Genomic DNA, 19,667 nt, shown 5'->3' on the forward strand with positions numbered 1-19,667 from the left:
CGAGGTTTTTTCTGACTCCATATAAAATGCAGTATTATTTTTTCAAGATCTTTAAATCTTAATAGCCCAACTAAATTTGGTCAAAATCAAATAAATGAATGCAAGTTAGAATCACAAAATATTAGCCCTCTGAGATTCAGTTATCAGACCCATGGAAGGTCACCTAGGTGAAAAGACAGAGCCAAAAGAGAAATCCAGGCCTCTAGATTTCTGGCCCAGCCCAGGAGCTCTACAAGTCCATAGTGATACTCTCAGGAGAAAGAGCAGAGGTTAACACACAAATGGTCAGAATTAAGAAAGAGCTTCAGCTGTTTAGCTAATGATGCCTCAAGACCAAGTCTAACACCAAGCTGACCCAGCACAGAAACTAGTACTGATGCTGAAACACTAAAACACTTCCGCATCAGTTAGAAAATAAACCCTGGTCCATACACTCCAAGCACCGCAGCTACCCTGGCCCATCCCCTGGACCTCTAGAGACCTCCTCATGATCTAGTAACTGTGGGGTTGGTGCCTGGCTCTTCCCCACCACCTGAGTCTCTTCTCTTAGGCTGAAACTCACACCAAACCAGTTAATTATTTTGAGACTTACCCATCACAAAACCACAAGTCACCATCAGAGTCATTCATCAGAGAACTAATTTGGATAAGAGGGCTCTATCTTCCAAATGTATGAAATTAAAGCCAGGTTTTAAAAAAAAGGAAAAAAACTTGGCTTAGAGTTAATTCCTTTCCTTTTCCAAGTCCTGTACTTGGGTGCCTATTTGCATTATTCATTCATTCACTCACCAAACATTCGCAGAGCCAGGAATTGGGCCGAGCACTGGGATTCAGAGCATGTGCCAGTTCCTGACCCCTCAAGTGCTTGCCCACGGTGCTGCTCAGAGAAAAGGAGGTAGAAAGGTGGGTCCCGTAACTCTGACACACAAAGTGCTACCATGGAGGGGTGTGCAAAGATCTGTGAACTGAAGGAAGAAGGGACCTGGCTACTGAGGGAAGGCTCCACACAGAAGGTGACATTACAATGGCACCTGCAGAGCTCTTCCTGAGTTAGCAGATAAACAAGGAAGGAAAAGTTATTCCGGGCAGATGGAACAGCAGATGCTAAGGCACAGAGAGGTATTATACAAACGTGGTGTTTTCCAGAATCTGCAACAAGTTAGCTATTGCTGGAGAAGAAAGAAAATGAGATCAGTAAAATAATTTGAAACCAGATGAAGAAGGGCCTGCCACGTCATTTCTCAAGTGTGTCTGAACATGAAAACTTACTAAACATTTGGGATTACATAGCTCTGAGAGACTGATCCCTGATAGAGCAAATGAGGCTTCTCTTTTAACAAGCTGTGATTTCTCAGTTTCATGGACAGTACAAATACTAATCTGTAAGGTAGGCCAAGAACTCAAATCCTCTTCCTCCCTGTTATAGGCTCAATTATCAGCAAGAAGGCATTTGAGGAACTCTACATCAAAGGAGTCATCAAGTATGTTTCAGAAAAGAATATGATACATTCGCATGTGAATGCCCAATTTGAGTCAAGCTCACCTCAGAGATGACTGTGCTGCCTGGTGGCTGTTGGGAAGGGCATTTTTCTGTTAAACCTTTGCTCTTGAACTCGACGTCATCTGCGGTCATTAAATAACAATTCTGCTGTATTACTGCCAAATCATTTTCATTGAATTTCTAAGGAAATGAAATAAATTATAAAGTTTTCATCAAGGAAAAAAAATTGAGACACTGTCCCAAACTCTGTAAGGAAATATATTGTCTTTTTTCACAAAGCCCTATGTCCCCTAAATAATTTCCATCATCCCCAAATACCAGGCAATTAGAAATCCATACTGCAACTCCATCTCTGGGCTAGTACAAGCTAGAGAACAGCAGGATGCTGGCCAGGCAGAGCCAAGGTCAGTGGCAGTTGGTACAAATCTCAGCTCACCATCATGACTGCCTTTCCGTAGGTGTGAAGGACCAAGGTCAGGCACTGATACAACAGAACAGAACTGGTCCCCAATCTTGGTCCTTCCTGCTCAAGGTGTGATCTCTGGGTCTATTTTCTATCCTGCAGGCTTACTGGGGTAATGAGAGGGCTTTTATATCAAAACCCAACAGAGTCTTAATTTTTTTTTTAATGTTACCAATTTGACAAAGTTTGAACTGTCCACAGCCACGCAGAGGTTTGACTTCTAGGCAGAAAAAGCCAAAACTGCAAATACTGCTACAGGGTGTGGACACATATAATGACAACACACAGCAACTCCCCTCGCTGATCCCTCAGAGGAGCTGACCTCAGCAGCAGAACTAGACAGGACTGGGGACCAGACCTCTGGTCTTTTGGCCAAGTTCAGACACAGAATCTATTTCTAACCCCGTAAATCTGGAAACTCCTAAACTAGGACTCTGCCCACTCTCAGTCAGAAATCACGAGGAAGAACCATCTCTTACTCCTAAGTACCTATCAGAATTAATTTATCACGCCAAACATTTATAAGAAACTAGACGAACACAAATAAGAAAGCAGAAGCAATTCTCTGTAAAAACCCACTGCACTAAGAACTAGGAATCAAATAACCAACACTGCCCTTCAGTAATTGCCATAATACAGTTGTGCTTAAATGACACTTATCATTTTCATTTTTTAAAGCCTAATTGCAGAAGAACCTCCATAGTTAATCACCTCCCTATATAGACCTAATTTCCATAGACCAGACACGCAGCACATGTACTCAGTGTGGGCCTAGTTCCTTACGCTGGCCACCTCTGCACATTTTCTTTTCTCTCTTTTAAAGCTCTGTTCATTTTCTCTCTCTTTTTTTTTTTTTATTAAATCATAGCTATGTACATTAATGCAATTGTGGGGTACAATGTGCTGGTTTTATATACAATTTGAAATATTTTCATCAAACAGGTTAACATAGCCTTCACAGCATTTTTTAGTTCCTGTGTTAAGACATTTGTCTTCTACATTTAGTAAATTTCGCATGTACCCTTGTAAGATGCACCATAGGTGTAGTTCCATTTGTTACAGTACCTTGAGTGCTCAACTTACTGTATATAATTTAATAGCCAAATAGCGCTATACGGCTTAAATGGAAAACTGCAGTCCTCTTCCTCACTTCGCATCTCTAAGTCCCATCCCAGAAAAACAACTTTCAACTCTAGTTATTTCTTCTGTTTACCCCCCTATTTCTATATTACACTCTTTCTCCCACACGCCTTGATTTAACTTTAGGTTTTATCCATTGACTTCAATCACAGAACTTTAAGGATCAGCTCCTACCTCCTGTATCCCTCAATGCTTCTCCTAATAATTGTATCATAATTTTAGTTGTCAATCACTAAATATTAGTAAATCATTATTCTGCACTTACATTATCATGGCAGGAAGACTGCTCACGGCTCAGCTATACTGCGTTCCATGAATGCATCTCCTTTCACGTTCAGTTCTTTGCTTATCTGGTAAGTACTTTATTCTAGCTGTTTACTCAGTTCACAAAAGTAGATATCTGGTGTTAATTTATCTCCTACACTCTCTAGAAAAACTTAAAAACTCCTCTTATGGAGTCAGTCAGGTAACCGACCACTTCCACTTTAGTTTCTTAGAGAAGTCCTGACTGAAACTCTCCCTCGGTAGCTCAAATCTGGGCTCTCCACCTGAGCAGCTAGACAGTTGCCCTGCGGCTTCCCTTCCCCCATCCCAGGTGAGTGCTTTCTGGATCCCATGTCTCTCTTTTCTTTATTCCTTCATTCACATGGATTTATCCTCTAAGAATTTCCTACAAAGATGATTTCAGGCACCAAGTGTCTGAAATGCCTGCAGTCTGCTCCCACACTTACAGACTCAGCTTGGCTGGGTGGAAATCACTTTTCCTGAACACCTGAGAAAATTGCTCTTCTGTCTTGTGGTTTCCAGGGTTGCTGCTGAGAATTCTGATGTCATTCCAGATCTGGCTCCTTTGTATGTGACCTGGATTTTCCTCTCTGAAGAAGCCTTTCAGATACTCTCTTTATCCCTATGTTCTGAAATTTCATAATAACATGCCTTGGGGAACAGGTCCTTTTTCATTCTTTCTGCTAGAAACAGAACAGGCCCTTTCAATGTAGAAATAGCCATCCTTCCATTATGGGAAATTTTCCCTGCCTCCCCTTTGTCTATTCTGGCTTTCTAGAACTCCAATTAGTCACTATCTTGGACCTCCAGAATCAAGCCTCTAATTTTCTTATCTCTTCCCTCCCATTTTCCTAGAGTTTTGTTTGTTTAATTCTATTTTCTCGAAGACTTGTTCAATTTTATCTTCCATCTTTTCTAACTCTTCTATTAAACTTTTTATATTTGCAATCATACTTTGTTTCCAATAGGTCACTCTTCTTTTCCAAGAAGAGTGATCTTATTTCCTATCTAAAGGTGGTGCAGTGTTAACGTTTTTGGTTTTTTCTAAGCTGTCTGGTGTTATTCTCCTATTTGCATTGCTTCTATTTCTACTAAGGTACCTTTGTTCTGTCTGCTTTGGCCTTTGTCTTCCTCTTAAGCACCTTTCTCCTATTTGATGAACTCAAGTCATGTGTTTGCTTTTAAAGGTTAAAAATGCTCAAAAGCTTGCTCTGTGAGTGTAGAAAGGACACATCAAAGGTGGCCTTGCTGTGAGATGCTCTGGTCCACTTGTTGGAGGACCCCCTAAAGCTGGGGTCCTCAAACTTTTTAAACAAGGGGCCAGTTCACTGTCCCTCAGACCGTTGGAGGGCTGGACTGCAGGCCCCGGGACAGTCGGCTGCTAAGCAGGACAGGCAGCAGCGGCAAAAACACCTGGCAGGCTGGATAAATGTCCTCGGCGGGCCGCATGTGGCCTGCAGGCCGTAATTTGAGGACGCCTGCCCTAAAGTTAGCATCTCTGAGTTTCTTCTCCCCCACAAGGAACCTCACTGCTGATTACGTGCACTTCCCCTCCCCACCATTTTCCTTTAAGCCATCCACTCCAGCTGCATCTGGTGACCCCCCAGCCAGAGCTGCTCTGGCTTAAGGTCTCCAATGATCTCCCACTGGTAAGAGGATCACCTATAATTGCTAAGAATGGCGGCCGAGTCTTGCATTTTGAGAGGTACATCCAACATCTAGTGTGCCTTCCTGGGGTTCCACAGCATAAACCAGCATGCTTCTTGTTGGCTTTTCTTCTCGAAGGCACAAAGGCAGTAGCAGAATGGAGAAAGCTGAATCCTATGCAGTTTCCACCTGCCCATCCACTTAGCAAAACTTTGTTGACAACTCGCACCTGATGCTGTACTTGCTCCTATTCTCCAAAGTTAGTCCTCTGAGTTTATACCTCTTCCTTCACTGTTATTTTAGTGAGACTTCAGCAATACATAGAGTTAAACATCCATGTTCAATCCAGCATAGTACCTGTAAGTCTGAGTTGAACCTCAAAAATCCACTGCACGACCCAGCAAGAAGGGTATGTTCCAGGACAAAGAGTAACAGTTAGAGGAAAAGCACAGAGGAGCTGATGGACACAAAGCGAATACTCCATGAAAGTGCCTCAGTGAAGCGCCTCTGACAGAACAAGTCAGCACCCAAATCCAGGCCCTGCCCTGGACTAGTAGTCAGAGGACTCAAGAGCAGGTCTTCCCTTCTCTGAGCTTCTGTTTCTCCAAACTTACCTCCCTGGTGGCTGAAGCTCAAATAACATGAAGAAAGCTTTAAAGTGCTTTAAAACGTTGCACTGACAACTACAATCATAAATGTTCCTATTAAGGAGTTTTTAAAAAAAAAATTCATGCTAAATCAAAATATGTAAACACCCCCCCAAAAAATTATGGTACCTGAAGCAACAAGTCCTTTTCATTAGCATTTTCCATTAGGCGTTTGATGGCTTGCTCCTGACTGTGTAGTTTTTTATTGCTTTCATTCAAAAGACTCTTGTAACGATTCTCCACTGCTTTCTCTCTTTCATTCACTTCATTGCGTAACTTTTCAACTTCATTTCTAAGGTCCTATCAGAAAGAAAAGAGAAAATGGACTTTACTTGACAAAAATTTTAAGGTGACAATCTCTTATGTGTTTGACTTGCTAAATTACTGTTGTAAGAGCAGAGTAACAGATGTATTTAACAAATGTGTACTCCTTTCATTTAAAGTTTTACAAAGGCCAACTTTAAGAATAATCTGAAATTTGGAAAGAGCTTTATGCACAGATATTTATCATGACATTATTTACAATACTGAAAATCCAGAAAGAAACTAGATAGCCAACAACGAAGAAGTAACAATAAAGAGTATAGCATTTTTAAAAAGCATAATTATAAGTAAAAACAAACCAGGATACTAAACTGTATATGTATAATATGATATGGATTATTTTCTAAATGTTTATAAAACTGTTTAAGTCTACATCAAAATAACAACAGTATATTTAGGTAGAGGGATTATGGGTGATTTTTTAGTTGAATTTTACTGTTTTATTTTTCTTAGTTGCCCAAATCCTTTATCACTTTCATAATCAGAAAAAAATTGTCATTAATAATACCATTTAAAAAAGAATTTAAAGTAAGATATAAAATGCTCACAATGTTAAGAAAAAAATAAAATGCATACCATCTGGTTGAAGGCCACAGGTATAACTTTGATACAAACCGTATGTAACGAAAGCAATTTATGTAATCAAAATGTTTTTACCCCCAACTCACACCTGATCCAAACTAAAAAGATGAAATCTACAAATAAATTTTTTTATAAAAAAGTATACACTATGATTGTGACTACCTTAAATATGTACTGTTTGTTATACTGAAGCACTATTCAAAATAACAAAAGGATGTCAACAACCCAAATGTCCACAAATAGAGGAATGAACTACAGTACATTCTCACAACAGAGCACTCCTAATCTACAAAGAAGCCTCTCTAAATATACTGCCTGAAAATAATCTTCAGAGTATTTGTTAAGGGGGGGGGACACCAAGAGAAATGAGCATAGATAGCATATGGCCATTTATTTAACCATAATACAAATTAAATGACTGTCTATAAGAGAAAGTAGGAGACATAGACACGTAGACTAGAATTGATTTTATGGATATCACTTTGGAATTATTGAAATGTTTACATAATTATCTTAAAATAAAAATCCCCTAAAACTGAAAACAGAGCAAACAAACCAATAAATCTAACTTTGTAACAAGCTGACTACACAGAGAGGAATTATTTTAATAACTTTAAAGCAGGTCATTTGCACATCCTTTGTGGGATATTTCTCCAAGGTCAAAAGGGGCTAAAAAATCTTAAACTGTTTTTCATAATCATGTTCTAAGTAAGTTATTCTTAAATTATATGTGTATATTTAGTATAAATTTATTAAATAAATAATTATTAACATCCTATGAGGCAAGGCTTTAAGCATGTTAAGACACACACAAAACTTTTTTAATGATAAATATGAACTTGAAATATCAATATGAACTCATTATTTTCTATTACTTTCTTTCTTCCACCGAAAAAGACTAGAATCTGTTTCCACTTCAGCATCTGGACTGTAGTTTCTAAATACCATTTCCTACCAAAAAGATCAAGGTTCTTTAAAGCAGTTCTTCTCAACGTATATCCCTAGAACAGCATAATCAGGATCACCTAATAATACCCAAAATGTGCACACTTGGGGCCCAACCCAAGACCCATTAAATCAGAAACTCTGAAGGTAGGCAGGGCTTATCAGCAATGCTCTCCAGGTAATTCTGACACACACTAAAGTTTGCCTCAGAGAAAGGGGTGACTGCAGTCCTGGGGCAGGAAGATGCAGTATGAGCCCAGATATCTTTTCACATCAGAAAGGAAGGAAGCTATCAAAGACTACAGACTTCATGACCAGGAATCAACTAGATTAAGCTTCTTCACTGTCCAAAAATAGAACAATTAGAATTAAAAGAAGGATAATAGCAATGAATGAAAAATACATCAAAATATTAAATATCTATGAATTCATTAAAAAAAACCTTTGGTCACTGGGATAGGCAGAATAAAGTTCACATCCTAATCACCAAATGGCAAAAGGAAATAAGGGTTAGGCCACGAGCAGTGGCTCATGCTATAATCCTAGCACTCTGGGAGGCAGGTGGATTGCCTGACACCACAAGTTCAAGACCACGAGTTTGAGACCACAAGTTCAAGACCAGCCTGAGCCAGAGTGAGACCCCATCTCTAAAACTAGCCAGGCATTTTGGCCGGCACCTGTAGTCCCAGCTACTTAGGAGGCTGAGGCAAGAGAATCGCTTGAGCCCATGACTTTGAGGTTGCTGTGAGCTCTGACACCCCAGCACTCTACCAAGGATGACAAAGTTGAGATTGTGTCTCAAAAAGAAAAAGGAAATAAGGGTTACAGATGGAATTAAGGCTGCTGCTAATCAGGTGGCCTTAAAAAGGAAAAAAACCTGAATTATTTTATCACAAATATCCTTAAAAGTGGAAGAGGGAAGCAGGACGAGGCTCCCCCAGCCGCTGAGGCTCTGAAGATGGAGAGGAGGCAACACATCTGGTAATCAGGCAGCCTGTAGAACAGCGATTTTCAACCTGTGTGCCCTGAGAGGATCTGAGATGTGCCATAAAAATCTTTAAAGATCATTAACTAAATTATTTTCCAAAAACGTTCAAGGCACAGTAAGTACGTTCCTCTTCTTTTTACTTTTTTTTTGGATCGACATAACTTAAGTGTGCCGTGGAAGTTTAACTATAAGTTCAAGTGTGCCATGAGATAAAAAAGATTGAAAAACACTGCTCTAGAAGCTGGAAAGTCAAAGCACCAGATTCTCTGTTAGTCTTCAGAAGGAATACAGCCCTGCCAACACTGGAATTTAGCCTAGTGAGACCCATTTCGGGCTTCCAGACCCACAAGATAACACATTTGTACTGTTAAGCCACCAAGTTTATGGAAATTTGTTACATCAGCAACAGGGAGCTAATACAGTAGTCTGTGGAGGATCCTGGGGAACTCTTTTTCATCTTTCCTACATGAACGGCACCTCGGGGTAACTAAATAGGTGATGAAAACCAAGTTTTCCTTGTGGAAGTATTCAGCTCTAAAAGAAGGAATAATGAAATCAGATTATCACCATTTATGAACAATTATCAATAGATATTAAAATCACAAAAGCAGGAACCATCAAATATTTGGAAGTACAGTATGACTACCTATAATATAATCTTGCCAAAAGATTAAATGTGAATTTGATCAGGTACCTTATCTAAATTGTCAATTTATTAGAAATAGAGTCCACAGAGAAACAAGTTATTGGGCTTGACACGGTGGCTCACGCTTATTATCCTAACACTCTGGGAGGTCAAAGCAAGAGGACTGCTTGAGTTCAGGGATTTTCTCTACTTAAAAAAAGAAAAGCTAGCCAGGCATTGTGGCAGGAACCTGTAATCCCAGCCACTTGAGCAGTTGAGGCAAGAAGATTACTCGAGCCCAAGAGTTTGAGGTTGTCATGAGCTATAATGATACCACAGCACTCAATTCAGGGTGACAGAGTAAGACTCTCAAAAAAAAGCAGTCAAGGTCATGAAGAACAAAGACTGAGCAACTGTCCCAGATTAGACAAGACTAGGGAGACAGACAATTCAATGAATGTGGGTCCTGGACAACAAAAGGGTCACCAATGGGAAAACTAGCAAAGTTCCAATATAGCCTGTAAAGTAGTATTAGTATTGTGCATGCTGATCTCCTGGTTCTGGTTTAAGTGTACCAGAGTTATGCAAAATGTTAACATTAGGAGACGCAAGCTTAAGAATATATGGGAACTTTATGTTATTTTCCTACATTTCCTTTATGTCTAAAGTTATCAAAATAAATTTTGTTTTTAAAAAAAAACACATCAATACAATGTGTGTACTTTATCTGGATCATGATTTGAACAAACTGTTTAAAACAATTTTTTTTTCAGATTTCTATGTGGGTACAGATGATTAGGTTCTATTATGCATTTGTTAGGTGAAGTCCAAGTTATAGTTGAGCCCTTCACCCAGGAGGTGTGTGTGCCCCATACCCTTACATTGTATGCCCATTAGGTGAGAGCGTGTCCCCCCCCTCCCCTCCCCCTCACTTGAATTTTATTATGTCAAACAATTTTTTTTTAATGAGACAATCAGGGAAATCTAAACATTAACAGGCTATTTGGTAATTTAAAGACATTATTAAGCTTTTTATGTGAAAATGGTTTTTAATTTAATCACCCTGAAACACTGATAAAATAATGTGTCTGGGAATTGCTTAAAATCAGCACTGAGAAGGAGGGCATGGGGGGAGGCAGAGGTGACACGAGGCCAGCTAGGAGTCTATGACTGCTGACGCTGGGAGGTAAGAACCTGGGGTTCAGTGTTCTACTCTCTCCTTTTATATTTGAAAGTTACCTTAATGAACAGTTTTCTTCATAATGACACTTATTAAAAATCTGTGAGAAATGCCAAAACACAGGATTATGAATGGTGTTTTGATCACATTATTCTTTTCTCAATTCTTTACTTCATACTATATAGGCGACATTCATAATGAGCAAGGGTAAGTAAAGTCACACTTTTTAAAATCCTTTAAAAATTACATGTTAATTTTTTTCTTACTCAGATGATGAGATTGCCTTAAACCTTTAATCCAAAACAACTAGACCATGAATCTATCGTGAATGGTAAAGGTCAGTAAATAGAAATTCAATTTTGAAAGAGGAAAAAGGTTTGGTTTTTTTTTTTATGATGATCCAAATAATACTAACAAAACATTAACAGAATCCTAAGATTAGAGAATAAAAATATTCTCACATAGTACAGTCACACCAACACATCATACATCTTCAAACAAGACGCTCCCTGTGGTTCCTGTCCATCTGCAGCCCTAATTTTTATGCAATTTTAAGTCTTTTTTGGACTTTTCCCATTTTATTTATTCTAGTATACCACAATACAAAGAGCATGCAGTAATTTAAATGATGATCTAAAGAGGACAATTAAAAATGCAAAAGGTTAAGAGCACAAAGTCAAGAAAAGTTTTTTTTTTTTTTAAGTACAGAGATGAGAGGCCAGGTGCAGTGGTCACATCTTTAATCCCAGCACTTTGAGAGGCTGAGGCAAGAGGATTACTTGAGACCAGGAGTTCAAGACCAGCCTCAGCAACATGGTGAGATGCCGTCTACACAAAAAATAAATAAATAAATAAAATACAGAGATGAGAAAGAACTACAGAGTTGCTATACCTGAACTTCCAGCTTGGCTCTGCTCATTCCTCTGAACTAAGGAAAGGCAAGACAGGCCTGTGCTTAGCAAAAGTTACCACCTAATCTTCATGTTTATTACGCACTGTAACAAGTATGCAAGTATGTCTCAAATCACTTAGCTGTTCAGTATCTCCCTTCTGTGTCCAACCTTTACAGCTAATACAGCAAAGCATAGCTCGGAAAACAAAACAAGTTTTTTTCTAACTTTTGTTTTCTTAAGTTAAATCCCCAAGAGTGGATTTACTAGGCCAAAGGGTAAAAGCATGTTTCAAGGAATCTTTCTGCAAACTGACAAACTTTCTTCCAAAAAAAAAAAAAAAGAAGTGGCAAAAATGGCACCACCAAAGTATGAATCTTTTACTTCACCACGTCCTCACCAGTACTGACACCTTAAGTGTCTGCTAATTTAATTGGTATAAAATGGTTTCTCACCAGGTCTGAATGTGCATTCTTTGATTGCCAATCATGCTTCTATATATTTGACTATTCGTGTAGATTTTTCCTTATGCAAACTGTCCTTGCTGGCCATGCATAAAAATAGTTGCAAGGACACTTCAAAAGAAACGATGTTATCTCGAGAACCACCCAAGCTGTGAATACACAAATATACCCACACAAACTCATTTTCCCTCCATATCAGAAAATCTTCCAGGGCAATGTCTGTCTTACCAGCGCTATTAAAGAGGCAGCTTCCAAGGATGCACCTTTCAGGGGTACTTCCTTATGCCTTGGGCCTCTTGGTTGTGTTTTTCTAGACACACGACTCATCAGAATGGGCAGATGTGGCTGAGAAGTGGATACTGAGTAGAGTAAGGGGGACCTGGAGACTCCCACCCTGGGGTTCTATTAATAACAGATAACTACGTGGGGTCTGACAGGGTTGCCAGAGCAGAACTAGTGTGGGCAGTTTTTTGGTTTTGTTTGTTTGTTTTTGTGTGTGTGTTGTGTTTTATCTCAAAGACTTTAATGTACATTATGCTCTTGGAAAAACAGCTCCAAAGAAATAAGTAGAAACAAGTTTAGCTGGCAGGGATTCTCATTCAAAAACCTGGTGTCAAGCCCCAGCCTTGGAAAAGGATAGCATGGGGGCTCTGATCATAGTACAACAGTCTGAGGTGCAGGAGGCAAGGCCTGTGTGCCTGCCCAGAGACAGAACTCTGCCCACACAGCATGACTGGCATGCCCTCAGGACTCCCGGGAAACCAATGCCATTACTCTGATGACTGACAGCACTGCTGCAGGCTGGGAAGATTTAGACTGACCAGGTCATCTCTACTGCTTGAAAGACAAGGCACACAACTTCAACAGGGCTGAGAAGCCTGCTCAGGGCAAGACTCTTTCCTTCTGCTGTTGACTCTCCAGCTCATCAGAAAGAGTCATGGTGCCTCTGGTTAGGAAGGCTATAGAGGATTGACACGTTCCACTTCTGGGCCTGAGGCCTCAGAATAAAACAGGTAGAAGGTGACAGCACTAGCAAGGCCCCTGAGGCCAAGGGTCACACCAAGTACCTACTGTTGTTCAAGGCAAGGTACTAGATGAGTGCTTCTCAATCTTCCGAATGCCGCAGCCCTTTAATACAGTTCCTGTGGGGCGCGACCCACAAGTTGATAACTGCTATACTAGATGCTTTCATTATTACCTGTTTAATCTTTACAACCCACCATGGCCTACGAGGCCCCACACCAGCTGCACCTTATGACCTTGATGCCCTCTTTTGCTGCGGCTCTGGCAACCCTGACTGTCTTGCTGTTCCTCAACACACTAGCTCACGGGCTTTACACCTGCTGCTGCTCTCTGCCTGGAAAGTTCAGGGCTGTTCCCTCACGATCTTCAAGTCTGTGCTCAACTGTCACCTTCTCAGTCACCTCACCTCAAACGGCTACCACTGGCCCCACCACAGCCTCACTCTCCATATTTCCTTCTTTCACTATTTTTCCCCATAGCACCTCTTATTAATTACATAGTACTTAACTGATGTGTGTTTTTAGGTTCTAGGCTCCCCCACAAGGGTGTAAGCTCCACGTGGGTAGAGACTTCTGTCTATTTTCTGTACTGCCGTATCTCCAGTGCTTAGGATGGCATCTGGCACACAGAAGGCGCTGTGGCAGATTAAAGATACCTACAAATTTCTTTGACTTTCCTTACATCAAGAAGAGTATTGTCTGGCCGAGCCCAATGGCTCATGCCTGTAATCCTAGCACTTTGGGAAGCCAAGGCAGGTAGATTGCTTGAACGCAAGAGTTTGAGACCAGCCTAAGCAAGAGCGAGGCCCCGGTCTCTAAAAATAGCCAGGTGGCAGGCATCTGTAGTCCCAGCTACTTGGGAGGCAGAGCCAAGAGGATCACTTAAACCCAAGTGGTTAAGGCTACTGTGAGCTATGACACCATGGCACTCTGCTGAGAGTGACAAAGTGAAATTCTGTCTCAAAAAAAAAATAAAATAAAGTAACATCCGTGTCCCTTCTTATTAATTCTGGGCAGCACAGCGTCTGCAGTAACCCACAGATCATAGCAACATGACATCATGCCAGTTAACTGGGCCTAGGCCTTAGAAAACCACCAGTTTCCCACTCCTATCTTCTGGAATACTCTCTCTGGGAGTCCTGAGAGCCAGGCATATAAAAAGTACGACTGCATGAACACTGCCATGCTGGAGAGGCCACATACAGGTGCTCCAGTTGACAATCCCAGCTGTGCTTAGCTTTCCACCCAACAAGACATGTGAGCACAGAATCATGGACCCTCCAGCACAGCCCATCCACCAGCTGAATAGTATCTGCAACCTGGGCCACACAGATCAGAAAATCACCTCATTAAGCCCGGCCCAAATTCTTGGCTCAGAAATGCATGAAATACAAGAAAATTATTATTGTTTCAAGACACCAAGCTTTGAAGTAATTTGTTATGTAGCAACAGATAACCAGAAAAGCACTAAATATCAGTTGGATAACTGAATAAATCAGTGAATGAGTTAGATGTAATTACTCCCAACTGGAGTAACTGCAGGAAACAGGCTGAGACAGGTACAGCCATGTGCCCCAGATCACAGTCACCAAGGGCCAGCACCTGCCGGGTTCCAGGTTTCTCGAGTGCAAAGCCTCTCAGCTCCCCTCCACACCATACGGGACTGTCCATCTCCCGCCTCACTAATACACTGATCTCCAGCCACTTAATGGTCATCTGACACACGCTTTTAGAAACTTTCTCTGGAAAGCTGCTATGAAGAATGACTATAAAATGTGTGTTAGGCCAGCCATTTAGGTACGTCTTTAAATTCACAGTAAACTTGCATACCGTCCTAGAAAGATCATGCCTACGCTCTAATTCTAAAACGTTCACATATCAAGCTGAGGAAAGAGCGTGCACTGCTCTGTACACGGGAATTCCAGGTCCACTTCCATCGCTGCCCAGATTTGGTTCCCTCCGTTATACAAACGCCTGAAAGACCCATATTGGGAAGTGTGGTTAATGTTCTAATGTACGTGTGTGCCCTCAGTAATCATTTACTCCAGTCTCCTTTTTACTTTTAAAATTTTAATACAGCTACTGAGTAAGAACTTCTTGCATGTTTTCAAGATGGAGACTACTGATGTGCCCCGTTTCTCTGACATCCCCTGAACCTAAGAGAGTTGACAACATGAAAACTACCTGTTCCAGAATTCCTGAAAGGACATGTCGTTTCCATCCCCTTAGATTAGAAGTTCTTAACCTAAAGTCCACTGACTGGGCCCTGGGAGCCTATGCACATCTCTGTGTGTATATTTGTGGGTGGGGGAAAGGTAAAGGGCCTATGGCACCACTCGGATCTTGAATAAAGAAAGTCAGGATACCAAAGAGTACAGACCACTTCTCTTATTATAATCACCAGCGACAAGACCACCATTTACCAAGCACTACTATGAGCCAAGCCAGGCCAAAGCATTTTCACATAAAACATCTCTAATTCCAATGTCCGTGCACACAGTATTACTGATCCTGTTTCAACAAAAAAGAAATTAAGACTCAGAGAGGGTGAGCTATTTTCACAAAGCTTTACAAGTAAGTTCTTGTGCTAAAATTCAAACCCACATCAGTGTGACCCCAAATTCTTTCAGAACTTGTCACCAAATGGCACTATTGGTTAAAGGCCAAAAAAGCGTAAAACCACTCTGGGACTGAGCTTCGACACGTCACCAATTCCAATTCCCAGGGGTAATTTTATAGTTTCTCAAAGATTTGGATTGGCGGATTATCTAGCCCAGACTGAGGACCACCTCCTCAGGAATGGGGCAGAACCAGAGGCCTTTAACCTTATAGGAGGAACAGTTGGAAAAGGCTTACAGTATAAGGACCCCTGGGGCAGGGGATGGGGGGCAGTGTACTGAGGTGCTGTGAGGAAGAGTGGCTGCCACGGCAACACAAAGACAGGCAACAGGCTATATGCTCATCACCAAAGGGGTTATCATAAACGTCTGGGGGAGGCACAGAGACAGCATGTCTTGCCTAAGCAAAACAATCAGAAATGAAAAACTGGTATCCTAAGTGGTTTCGCCAAACCCCCTTTAATATTCCCGGACTATGAAATCAGATAGACCTAGCCAGAATCCCAGCTTGACTGCTAACTAGCTGTGTTATCAAAGACAGGTAGCTTAAATCTTTTTTATTGTTTCCTTTCCAGTAAACAAAGATAATAATGCAAACTCCCAGGTCCTTGGAGGGTTAAATGAGAAAATGCACAGTGGGCACCCAGCACAGAAGCTGGTGCGAGCGAATGATGCCATCCCACCTCTCTCTTCCCCAGCAGGACCCCCAGCTGACTCGTCCCTCTGGGCTTCCGCCTTCCACCACTGCTGGCTCACCCAGCCACAAGGTTGGACTCTTGCCTCTCCCTCTCAAGAGCACCTTGTCAGCCGGCAGGTAACCCAGGCCGCAAGGCCCAGCACATCCTTGACCCAGAGCATGTGAGATGGAGGTGAGGATTAGGTGTTTGTGGCCAAGGGCGCCCAAATCCTGCTCTGTCTTCTACTCCTACCACCTCCAGAGTCTGAACGAAGCTATATACCAGAAACAATAGCAGGATGGGAATCAAAGTACAATCTCATACCAACAGTTGTGCTTTCTGATAAAATTGAAAGCTTGCATTTGGTTGTTATTCGGGGAGAGGGGGGATGAACACAGCATAAGGGAGCTGCCCAAGTAGCAAGTAGAAGTAAAGTGGACAGAAACAACTAGAAGAAGATGAGAAAGTCAGCCTGTCCACCAAGGGCCCAGGGCAGCCAAGAAGAATCTAGAATTTGGGTCCTTGCCTTCTAAGGTATAGCATCCCACCCATTAACAAGGATGGCCCCAAATTATCCTGGACTGTGGTTAATCGGATTTGTAACTCCTCCGTGATTAGAAAGGAGGAAGGCAGAAGCTGCAGCAGGGAGGAAGAGAAGTATCCGTCCCCGTCCTCAGCCCCTCGCCTCCTTCCATCCCACCACCTCTGCCTTCTACAGCACTCAGCTCTCATCTAGTCAACCATAACAGCTTCCTCCTGACTGGTCTCCCTGTCCTGGATTCACCCCACCAAAACACATGTAGAGCCCTGATTATTACACCTCTGCTCAGCATCCTTCAGAGACTCCAAATTAACTGCAGGACAAGGCTACGCTAACAAGCGACAGGGCTATCCTTTCAGCTTTGTCCCTCCCCAGGCCCCTGAGCCAAGCTCCTTATTAACCACTCTCCAGGCTCTCTGTCTGTGTCTGCCGTGACCCCTCCACCGGAAAAAAGTATCACACAATTCCCTCCAATTCCACCTGACGACAGCACGCCATCTTGCAAGGCCCAATCCAGGTGCCACTTCTTCCACAGAGACCAATCTGAGTACTTAAGCCCTCACTGATCATCCTCCCAAAGTACCACCTGCCACTTTTTTCTAAAACCCTCTCTACAGCATTCAGGAGAGTGCCGGACACTTTATCTATCACCTCGTTCAATGCTCAAACAACCCCATGAAGCAGATACAGGCAGATGTCCTTTCAGTGTGCCCTGCTTCGCTGCCCTCGCAGACACTATGTATTTTACAAGCTGAGTCTCAGCAGCCGGCATCAGGCACGTCGGTCAGCGCCACTTTCCAGCCACGTCTGCTCACTTTATGTCTCTGCATCACACTTTGGCAGTTCTCACAATATTTCAAACTTGTTCGTTATTCTTATCTCCTATGGTAATCTGTGATCAGTGACTTTGGATGTTACTACTAAAGTTGTTTTGGGGTGCCACGAACTGCACCCACACAAGACGGCAAACTGAACTGATAGATGTGTGTGTCCTAACTGCTCCGCTCACCACACTCACCGGCAGTTCCCTCATCTCTCTCCCTCTCCTCAGACCTCTCTAGTCTCTAAGACACAACAATAAAATTAGGCCAATCAATACAATAGCCTCTACGTGTTCAAGTGAAAGAAAGAGCTGCATGTCTCTCATTTTAAATCAAAAGCTAGAAACGACCAAGCTTAGTGAGGAGGCCAAAAGCTAGGCCTCTTGCACGAGTTAGCCAAATTATGACTGCAAAGTAAAGCTCTTTTCTGTAATAGATTTCTTTTTTTTTCTTTTGAGCTACAGTCTCATTCTGTCACCCTCCTGACTACTGTAGAGAGGTTTTTAGAAAAAAGTGGCAGGTGGTACTTTGGGAAGATGTGCTGGGTAGAGTGCCATGGCATCACAGCTCACAGCAACCTCAAACTCGTGGGCTCAAACCATCCTCTTGGCTCAACCTCCCAAATAACTGGAACAACAGGCACCTGCCATGACACCCAGCTAGTTTTTCTATTTTTAGTAGAAACAGGGTCTCACTCTTGCTCAGACTGTTCTTGAACTCCTAAGCTCAAGCAGTCCATCTGCCTCCGCCTCCCAGAGTGCTAGGATTACAGGCAGGAGCCATCACACCCGGCCACAACAAAAGTTCTTTAAGGAAATTAAAAGTGCTACTCTAGTGGACACACAAATGATAAGAAAGCAAAAGAGCCTCACTGCTGACAGGGAAAAAGTGGTTTGGACAGAGATCAAAATAGTCATGACACTCCTTTAAGCCAAAGCAAGACCCTTTAGAACAAGACCCTACCTCTCTTCAATTCTGTGAAGACAGAGAAGTGAGGAAGCTGCAGGAAAAAACTATGAAGCCATGGAGGTTGGTTGGCTCTGAGGTTGGTTCATGAGGTTTTAGGAAACAAGCCGTCTCTGTAACGTAAACGCACAAGGTGAAGCAGCACGTGCTGCAGCAAGTTATCCAGAAGATCTAGCTGAGCTCACTGGGGAAGGCGGCTACGTTAAACAGCGGATTTTCCATGTGAAGAAACAGCGTACACTGGAAGTAGATGACACCTCTGACCTTGACGGCTAGAGAGGAGAAGTCAAGGCCGGGTGCCAAATGATAGGCCGACTCTCTTTTTAGAGGTTAATGCAGCTGGTGACTTTAAGTTGAAGCCAATGCTCAATTAACACTCTGAAAATCTTAGGACCCTTAAGAATTATGCTACATCTACTCTACTTGTGCTCCATAAATGGAAGAACAAAGCCTGGAGGATAGCGCATCTGTTTATAGCATGGTTAACTGAGTATTTCAAGCCCCTGTTGAGACCTACTGCTCAGAAAAAAAAAAGATTCCTCTCAAAGTATTACTGCTCATTGACAATGCATCGAGTCACCCAAGAGCTCTGATGGAGATGTACAGGGAGATTAATGTTGTTTTCAGGCCTGTTAACACAACATCTGTTCTGCAACCCATGGATCAAGAAAAAAGACTGACTTACAAGTCATATTACTGAAGAAATACATTGTGAAGGCGATAGCTGTGACTTCTAGTGGATCTAGGCAACGTAAGCTGAAAATCTTCCGGAAAAGATTCATCATTCTAGATTAAGAACACTTGTGATTCGTGGTAGATGGTCAAAATAGCATTATTAACAGGAGTCTAGAGAAGTTGATTCCAACCCTCACGGAAGACTCTGAGAGGTTCAAGACTTCAGTGGTGGAAGTAACTCCAGTTGTGGAAGAAATAACAAGAGAACAAGAATTAGAAGTGAGACCTGCAAGATGTGACTGAATTGCTCCAATCTCATGATAAAACTTGCACAGATGAGGAGTTGTCTCTTCTGGATGGGCAAAAAAAAGTGGTCCCTTGAGATGGCAGCTCGTCCTGTAAAGACGCTGTAAACATGGCTGGGATGACAGCAGAGGATTTAGAATATATAAGGAACTTAGTCAATAAGTCGTGGCAGGGTTTAGAGCACTGATTCCAACTTTGACAGAAGTTCTATTTTGAGTAAAATGCTACCAAATAGCCTTGTATGCATCAGAAAAATCTTTCATGATGCAGCAAATGTCATCTTATTTTAAGAAATTACAGCAGAGGCTCGGCGCCTGTGGCTCAAGCGGCTAAGGCACCAGCCACATACACCTAAGGTGG

At 42.0% G+C, this 19,667-nt stretch overlaps 1 protein-coding gene across 2 annotated transcripts in view; it reads right to left on the bottom strand.

Annotated features, from left to right (window-relative positions):
- CDK5RAP2 (CDK5 regulatory subunit associated protein 2) overlaps nucleotides 1-19,667 on the bottom strand; it is a 190,200-nt gene that overhangs the window by 95,314 nt on the left and 75,219 nt on the right. For both annotated transcript variants that reach the window (XM_012802462.2, XM_023510586.1), the window contains 2 exons: nucleotides 5,813-5,983; nucleotides 1,544-1,681 (listed from right to left, as the gene is read on the bottom strand). In XM_012802462.2, coding sequence (XP_012657916.1) covers nucleotides 1,544-1,681; nucleotides 5,813-5,983 — 309 coding nt within the window. The remainder of the gene's footprint in view (nucleotides 1-1,543; nucleotides 1,682-5,812; nucleotides 5,984-19,667) is intronic.

The sequence above is a fragment of the Otolemur garnettii genome, unplaced genomic scaffold (genome assembly GCF_000181295.1).
Source record: "Otolemur garnettii isolate 467f Iridium unplaced genomic scaffold, OtoGar3 scaffold00014, whole genome shotgun sequence".
NCBI classification, from domain to species: domain Eukaryota; kingdom Metazoa; phylum Chordata; class Mammalia; order Primates; family Galagidae; genus Otolemur; species Otolemur garnettii.